Here is a 9,558-nt window from a genome sequence, read left to right on the forward strand (position 1 = left end):
AATACTGACTCACCCTGTCTGCCTGCGCTTGATCCCAACTCGAATCCGATCTCAACTCGCCTCGTAGTCACCATACTAAAAATACACCAGGAAGATATCAGATAATCCACATATCATAACGGGGAACCAACTCCCAACGAAGCCCTAGGGGTTGTGACTTCTTTGCTACGCGTATGGGTCTTCTACTTTCAGTAGTACGGACCCATACTACCTTCCACACCTAACCGTATTTGTCTCAAGGATCATCACAATGCCCTAACAATACTCATAAGCATAGACAAACACTCAACCCTCACTCCCTAGAGGAAAGGCTAAATATCTCATGACTGGCCGACTGACCCCAGACGACTCATCCATGAAACATCCACCAACCTTGAGGCACTCGTGTATGCTAGCCATACATAACACTAGACCCTATAGACATTCGAATATCTGATCCTACCCTAAGCCCTTCATCAAACAAGAATAGGAAATAAGGCCAAACCAAACATTCTCAGGATATCAGGCATCATATAATCAGGTAATTTTATCGTGTAATTTCTGAAGATCCCTATCCTATCATTAGCATGTTGTTCTAACAGTATGGTATTTTGGGGTCTACTTACTGGCTTCGGCTAATCGTACACATCGCATCCTCCTTGGGTATTTTGAAAACCATTTGAAAAATCATTTTGAAAATATTTCCTTAGTTTGAGACTGGATTCACACGATTGTTCCTCCAATTCACTCAAACCAAGGCTCTGATACCAACTTGTAACATTCAAAAAATTCTTGAAATTTTTAAACAAACACAAAACCATCATTTATTACAATTTGTTTTCAAAATAAGTTTCACATCATAGAAATCCTAAAATCGTAAAATCAAAACATGAGGAGGTGCACGATCACGCCTTCACATTTCTGCGATCCAATGAGGTACCTGAAACATAATCCAAACTGTAAGCCCAAAGCTTAGTGAGTTCCCCCAAAATACCAATACATAACAAACAACACAGTTAAAATAACAACATACTTTGGGTTGAATCAACCATTAGGTTGGACTACCCTAGGCCCCTCAACCATCGGGTTGGAATGCCAATATATTATGGGTCCAATCACCCTCGTGATGGAATAACACAGGCCCTCAACCATCGGGTTGGAATGCCAACATACTATGGGTCCAATTATCCTCGAGATGGAATACCCTAGGCCCTCAACCATCGGGTTAGAATGCATCGACCTATTGGCTTACGCACAAAGTAGTGAAGCCTCAACCACCAAAAAACCATGTGCATATATAACAGATAATCATATAACAGTCTACATCCAGTCATAGAGATCTACAAATCACTAAGCATAACAAAATCATATCTACTAGGATACCGATCTAACATATCATAAACATACAATAGCATGCATAACAGGATATCAATACAATGGGTCGACATTGGTGCCTTCGACCCGCAAGTACAGTCAGGACAACCCACCTCACAAGTAGTGCAAAACTGATAAGGTCTGACTCCGAATCTCAGCTCCTGAATCAATGCCTACAACCATCATGACCAAACACATCAAAATCCCAGAATACCTAAAATGCCCTCAAAAGTCCAACTTGGTCAACCATGGACAAAGTCAAAGTCAACGGTCAAGGTCAACAATCTATGTTAATCCAACTCGTCGAGTGTACCTCTTGAACTCGTCGAGTTCCACAGTACTCAGAACGTCGGGGAACACCCTAGCCAACTCGCCGAGTTGGTTGGGAAACTCGTTGAGTTTTTCCCAGCTTAACACATTTAGATGATTCTTTGATTCCAGGGACTCTAAGGCTCATATCTGAATTCCAAATGTGTCTAAAAGGATAAAGTTTCCAACTTTATCCTTTGGGGCTACTCCAAATGCTCAAAAACCCTTCTACAAGGCTTGAAAACTCAAAGGCTTAACCATTAAGCACAAAATCCTTGAGATCTGGAACCCAACTTTTCCAGAAGAGATTCTAGCCTAAAAAACGTCCCAAAGGTTAATGCTTTATAGACATGCATGTCCAATGCATGTATTGAACCCAAAATTAGTCAAAAAGGGGAAATATGACCTAAACTCCATGCATGACATCAAAGCTTGGCTAAAGACCAGATCCAACCCACTATAAGGTCACCGTGACCTGGAGATTCATAAAGTTGCAAACATCCATTGCAACATCCAAGAAAAAGGAGAAAAAGGGACAAAACTCAAGATCTAGCTACATAGATAGATAAAAATCGGATCTTGAACAGTTACAACGGTCCAAAAGAGTGTCAAACTGAAGATAAGAGCTTTGCTTGCTAGATCCTTGCTTCCTTCTCTCAATCTTCTTCTTCTTTTGCTCCAAAATGCCACACTAGTTCACAATAAGAGATGAAATGATGATTAAGATTCACAAGGCTGATAATAGGGTTTGGAGGCTGATTAAAGATCAGCCTCAAGGACTTAAGGAGGTTATATAAGGTGCAAACCTTAAAATTTAGGGTTTCGCAATCAGCCGCCAACTCGTAGAGTTTTCCTCTCCAACTCGTCGAGTTGGTCTAAAAAGATGCACGACCCAAAGCCTTTCAATACGTTGAGTTGAGGCCATCAACTCGCCGAGTTCTAAGGAAAATTTGTCTTTTGAATAATAAATCTCATACATAAGAATCAGGATGTTACATGCGAATAAGGATCACTAAATGATATGATTTTAGCAAATGTTATAACATAGTTCAAAATAATTACAAATTTACATAATAAATTAATGTAAAATTCTACTATTTCATGGTTAGTATTAATAACATAATTACTTTCGATATATATAGTTATCAAAATTTAACCATATAATTTTACCCAATTTTACCCTATGCAACACATCTCCTAGTTTACCGTATGCACATCCAGAGACTTACATAATCACAAATACATAAACAAGAAACATAAGATTTTAAGACACAATTATTAAGCATAGGACGTGCCATGTGGAAGGAATCAATTACTCAACAACCTGAGTTAAAAGTATATTAATAAACCACCACTTCATCACCGGTTTGTTTTGTTTCTATAAACAATACCAGGAGCATAAATTAAAAAGAGCTATTGACTTTATTGACAAACTAATAAAAACTCATATCACATATTTACCAGACTTTTCAAAAATCACATCATATAACCACAATTTTCGGAAACATGAATTTTCGAAGATGTAGTACACTTTTCAAAGGTACTACTTGGTGACATATATTCGAAGAAACAATTTTACTACATGGAATGTGCAATTAGTTAATCTACGAGTTAAACATAATAATTTGTAGTAGTTACCTCATCTTTTTAAAATTTGGGCTTTTTTCCTTAAGTATGATTTATTGGCTTAATCCCAAACAAAATGTGATGCAAACTATTTCTAAGTGTCCAAGGACTTAATAGAGTATTTTATGGATAAATGAGAGTTTGTGACGGTGAAAAAAAACGAGGTGGAAAGAGGCATAATTTCAAATGGTCATAACTTTTAGTCAGACAAGAGTTTTGAGGGACATCTTATATAGATAACTTTCAATAAGTCAAAGTTTGAAAAAGTTTTTTTATGTCTATGTAAATGGCCTTTAGTTGATGTATGATGAGTTAACAAGTTTTAAGTTAAATTTAGTAAGATAGATCGTGATCCTAATTACATGCAGTTTTTAGAGACTAGAGTTGCATAACTCTCCCTCTATAAGGTTCGTTTCTTTTGGAATCTCGTCATCGAAAGAAAATAACCCAAGAATGCTATACGACAATTCAAAGAAGCATAATCTAAAACTTGGATTCCAATATTATGCTCATGATAATGGATTCCATAACGTTCCACTTTTATTGTGTGTGTGTGTGTTTTATATAATAAATGGGTATATATGAAGACTAAAGGTTAAGTAACATATCTTAACACTATATGGTCACTCACTCACTCTAACTGGAAAAAAGTGTCTTTGGAATAAATAGCACGTGAGGTTGCAATATCATGCATACAAAATCCATAAGAAAAGATGAAAGGTTGATGTAAAAATATGCATAAAGGACTTGTAAAGACCGAAAACAGTGGTACTTAGACATCAAAATTCGGAAGTATACTTTAATTACCAATGTTTTAAAAACCGGTTTTTTAGTTGAACCGGTATGATGACTGGTTCCCGGTTTAACCGGTTCGACCTCCGGGTCAACCGGTTTCTATAGTTTTCATGTTTTTTTCTATTTTCCTACACATAAATTTAAGTTGTAGATGAATCCAAATACATTAAAATAACACATAACCATAAGTTTTAGTGTTTTACATCAATCCATATACGTCAAAAAGAAAATGAAATATAATACCGTAATGAAATATAGTTTTAAATGAATACAAACACATCAAAAAACTTTATACCATTTATCATATGTTTTTATTTAAAGAAAACTAATAGATGTGAAAAAATAATCATCAAAGTTTATTATGTAAATTGTTCTTTTTCGTATTTTTTATTCGGTTTAACATGTTCAACCGGTTTTTTCTAAAAAACAACAGGTTCATAAATCAATATAAAACCGGTAATAATTGAACCGTTCCCTCCTCCCGTTCCCGGTCCAACCGGTTCAATCGGCCGGTTCAAACCGGTTTTTAAAACATTGTTAATTACTTGTACGTGTTGATACAACATATATATGTCATTAAGTATAGGATTATCTCTTTTAATAACTACAAGTTTCTTCCATAAATTTATTTAAATACTACCATATGTTTTCTAAAATAACTTTCCCATGTTCAAGCATGACACACGTTAGCCTGAACTAAGCCAAATGACGTTGCAAGGGTTACGCATAGGAAATGGTTGTTAAGTAAAATAAGGCCTGTTTTTTTGTTGGTTTGACCAAAAATATATATATTTAAAAATAGAAACATACAACTTTTTACAAATAAACAATTTTACCCTTTTTTTTCATTTTAGATTTTACCCCCTCCCACAAATATTTAGGGGTGTTCGTTTGGATGGATCGGTTTGATCCGATCCAATCAAATAAATCCAAATGGATATCCGTTTCCAAAACATGGATCCGAATAATTCAAACTAAATTCAAATCAAATCTGATACAACCAAATTACAGTTCGGTTGGATCGGTTTTTACAATTCAGTTTTTTAAGAGGCAAGACATTTTAAATAATATAGAACTTAAATATTAGCTAATAACTCTTTAAAAGTAACTAAATAAAACTTTTTAGCTGTGAATTATAATTTATAAACAACTTAAGAAAAATTAATTATAATTTAATATTTCATTGACAAAAAACTTTTGATAAAAATATATATTAAATAATATATTTGTTGAAAGTTTTTAAACCAAATAATCCAATTCAAATTCAAACGTCCAATCCAAATTATCTGATCCAAATTTAAGATCACGCATCTAAAAATTCAAACATCTGAACACAAATTATCCGATCCAAATCGTAAGATCACACATCTAAAAATTCAAACATCTTAACAGTCCAATCCAAATGGTAAGATACTAACATTGGACAATTAGGTACAAATATTGTAAAACCTTCCCTCAAAGTCAAACAGCGTATCTGTCTCTTCGATTCCCACGCCTAATCGTTTCTTCCCCGACTTCATCCATCGCCGCCGTCGTCTGCTCCACTGCTGGCTCGTTCATCCACCGGCGTCGCTGCCTAATCCAGCACCGTCGGCTTGCTCTAACGTCCGTTGCTATTGCGAAAGTATTTCCTACACCATCGTGACTTGCTTCATCTGGTTTGTAAATTAAAAATTTCCCTCAAGTTGTTTGCGATTGTAATTGTGTTTGTTGTCTGATTTATGTAATTTTCAATTGTAAATATAACAAAGCAATTTTTAATTGTTGTATAATCGCTGGTAAACATTAGCTATTGGTCTGTTATATCTCTCCTAATCTTCGTAGTTATTAAGATAGATGTGGCCAATAATTATTCTCCATGTAATGACACATAGAGAGCAAGTTTTAATGGTTCTTCTTTTCTCACAGAAAACAAGTGTTAATTGTTTTTTTTTTTTTTCATTAATCATACCACTCACGATAACACACTTGAGTTATTGATTTTTTTTCTTGCTTTGTCATTTTATGTTCATAGTTAGCTTACTTATTTTCTGAATTTCTATGTTGTTATCTAACAGATGAGCTTAATAGACTCAATCACTTCAATGCAACAAAGTGGAATCATCAAGATTTGAGTTGTGGAAAATCACAGAAACATATATCCATTAGATATATTTGATTTAGGCGGTCCTTTTTGAGCCTTAATAATCTTCATTTTTTTAACGGCTAGTTTTTTTATATTTTTGATTTGGATGGCTATTTAGATTTATATTTGGACCGTTGTTTGATCATATTTTTTTGGTAAAAATTTGGTTACATAACTAAGTTTTTGATTTTAAACGTTATTATCTAGTGAAATATATAGAGTTGTTTTTATATTTTTTAATTTTATGCGTTGACAAAAAAAAATCTAGGGCAAAAAGTAAATTTTTTAGTGATAGGGGTAAAATGTAATGTTTGGTAAATTTGATAAAATTGTAGAATTGAAATTTTGAAAAAAAAAATATTATATATGATAGAGATAAATATATTTATATAGTTAAAGGGTAAAGTGTAAAGTTTGATAAAATAAATATAAGGATAAAATTGTCTATTCATAAAATATTAGTGGATGATAAATTTTTATTCTGTACAAATCAACTCCTTTTAAAAATACTGCAATTCTTTTTCAGAAAAGAATGTACACATGAATATGGTTTTCCATAAGTTGCGTATTTTGTATTTGTGGTTTTCCATATTAGTATCGAAAACATAAATAATAAACAAGAATTAGAAAAGAAATTGGCAATTTTCTTACAACTTTATTCATTTCTGGTAAGGTTTTATATATCTCAGCAACTCAACCACCATCAATATCATGCTTGGAAAATTGAAAATTGTAGCATAAATAAAGAGTTCAATGTTTAAGCCGATCCAATATCGTATCAGGTTAGATAACATCACAATAATCAAAAAGCAGGCGTCTTAATCCATTAAGACGACAAAACCTTCTGAACCTCAACAGTCACCTCCTTCGGGGGCTTCTCTGCAGGAAGCTTTGCAACCACACCCTTCTTGTTGTAATACTCTATAACCTGCAATTCACACACAATACCCAAATTTTAAATCTTTCCTTTTTCTAATAATAAATAAATAAATAAACTGTGGGTCCCATCCCATCTTTGTTGGTGGGATGGGATGGGACCCAACACTTACAGGCTCTGTTTGTCTGTGAAAAGCCTCCAGCCTCGATTTCAGAACTTGTGCAGTATCATCCTTTCTTTGCATTAAAGGCTCCCCTGTAACCTATAAGAAGAAGAAGAAGAAGAAGAAGAAACAATTTGATTCATATGGTGGAGGATATTTTATCAAATGCCTAAAATGCCCTTACATCATCAACACCAGGAGTCTTGGGAGGTGCAAACTTTGTGTGGTATGTCCTACCACTTGAAGCATGGATCCAACGCCCAGTGATTCTCTCCTCCAAGATGGAGTCGTCAATTGCAAAATCAAGCACTTTATCAATCTTGCTTCCTTGCTTTTGAAGCATTTCATCAAGCTTTAAAAAGAAAACAATAAACAAATCAAGGGTAGAAACAAACTTTATGCAGATACATATATCATTACACATACAGGACTTGGTGTGGAAAAAGAAGAAACAACCTTATTTACATAATTTTATTGACTTATAAAAAGCAAAATGGATCAAGAAACCTTTTCAGCTTGTGCAACTGTCCTAGGAAACCCATCAAGAATGAATCCTTTTTGGCATGATGGTTTCTTCATTGCTTCATCAATGATTCCAACCACCAAGTCATCAGAAACAAGTTCTCCCTTTGAAATTTGCAAAAGAAAGAAGTCAAACAAATAATCCAAAATAGAAATATGACATAAGTGCATAACCATGGTGTCGATGTCTCTTAGCCTACCTTCTCCATGGTTTCCTTGGCTTTAATCCCAAGTGGGGTTTTAGCTGCAACAGCTGCTCTCAACATATCACCTGTTGCCAAGTGGCATAGGCAGTATTCATCCTTGATGATGGGGGATTGGGTACCTTTTCCAGATCCAGGTGGACCTACATTTCATTCATTTGCTTGTAAACATTTAATCCAACACTTAGAAGGCAATACCCATCGATCTCAAGGCTCAAGAACACTTAAAACCGATCAATGTGATTAAAAAATGATCCATAGGGGTTAAAGATACAGTTTTAATTCCAACTCTATGGTTCTAGAATAACCCGATTCATAAGAACATTTAAGCCCCATCAAGAAGAAATTTCAAAATGGAAGAATGAATCATACAATAATTCTTTTTACGGAATTGAGAGGGGGAGGGGGTTTAAAAGTGCCATTTTGAGATTATACCCTAGTAAATTCTGCTTACGTTGTAACTTTAGGTTTAAAAGGCCTAAAACATTCAGGATTTAAGCAAGCAAAAAACCACCAATAAAAAACAGCAACAGAACTAATACACCATATGGATAATGCTAAATAGATACTAACGAAGTTTGTGATTGGGATAAAAGCTTCAAAATTTACCCTAATTCATGGGACCATTCACAGATCTCAGAATCAATAGCCCAAATACTCAACACGGAACGATCATCGTAATTTTAAAAGAATCGCAACAGAAAAAGGGTTTAATTGTAATACCAATGAGGATGAGGCGCTTATCGGGCTTGGATGAGCACTTGAGTCGGCGAAGGAGTTCACTCATCATGTCCAACGAAGGTACATCTTCCAAGGAGATGCTGCTGCTCGCCATTTCTGCCTCTTTCTACAGTGATTTTAGCTGCGAAGATGGATGGGTTTTATGGTGGATTAGTGGGTGCACCCACCACTGAATAAAGTGAAAAATACGAAAGACGATGCAAGTTGAGATATGGAGATGAGGAGGAGGAAGAAGAAGGCGGGGTTTTCAAAGCTTCGATGAATGCAAATAAACCACTCCTTTTGCTTTGCTTTCTCTTTATACCAAGACAAGATTGCACATAAAAAATAGACAAAAGTGATTACGTTTGGATATGAATATGATAATGATAATCAATATAATAATAACTAATAAGGTATGATAAAATATGGTTATTGATGTAGAAAGATATTTTTTGGATGTATTATAAATAGTTAAATACAAATAGTCTTGAAATAAAGCAATTAAAGCATTTACATTGAAATCGAAAACAAAAGGCCAACAAAGTGCACATCTTCAAGTCATGCAAGTTGTAACACCCTTCTTTTGGGTACTGACACTTTTACTAATTGATAAAATCCACTATCCGAATATATCGTTAAGTATCTGTCTTAACCATCCACTATCGGAATGATCATTTTGGAGTTTGGACAAACGTTTTAGTAAATTTTGATTATTTGAGTTATCTATATTTAAAATGACCAAAATAGAGATCAATGTGAAAAAAATAATTGATTATGGTTACTTCAAGTTGCAATAATCGTTGTAGTTTATATATTAGGGTGATTATTTAAAAATATGAAGTCATAAAAATAATATGCTTAT

General features: G+C 34.2%; 1 protein-coding gene and 1 long non-coding RNA gene across 2 annotated transcripts; one reads left to right on the forward strand and one right to left on the reverse strand.

Annotated features, from left to right (window-relative positions):
- The first annotated feature begins 5,359 nt into the window (after positions 1-5,359).
- Positions 5,360-6,387, forward strand: LOC122196847 (uncharacterized). Its single transcript, XR_006189057.2, has 2 exons — positions 5,360-5,741; positions 6,141-6,387. It is a non-coding gene; the product is annotated as an uncharacterized LOC122196847 (long non-coding RNA).
- Positions 6,388-6,923: 536 nt separating this feature from the next.
- Positions 6,924-9,000, reverse strand: LOC111881559 (adenylate kinase 4). The gene is made up of 6 exons (XM_023877955.2): positions 8,697-9,000; positions 7,971-8,116; positions 7,756-7,875; positions 7,433-7,600; positions 7,258-7,347; positions 6,924-7,136 (listed from the first exon to the last, which is right to left on the reverse strand). The coding sequence occupies exons 1-6, from the start codon at positions 8,806-8,808 to the stop codon at positions 7,035-7,037; spliced, it is 738 nt and encodes a 245-aa protein (XP_023733723.1). The 5' UTR covers positions 8,809-9,000; the 3' UTR covers positions 6,924-7,034.
- Between the last annotated feature and the right edge of the window lie 558 nt (positions 9,001-9,558).

This window comes from Lactuca sativa, chromosome 3, assembly GCF_002870075.4.
Source record: "Lactuca sativa cultivar Salinas chromosome 3, Lsat_Salinas_v11, whole genome shotgun sequence".
NCBI classification, from domain to species: Eukaryota; Viridiplantae; Streptophyta; class Magnoliopsida; order Asterales; family Asteraceae; genus Lactuca; species Lactuca sativa.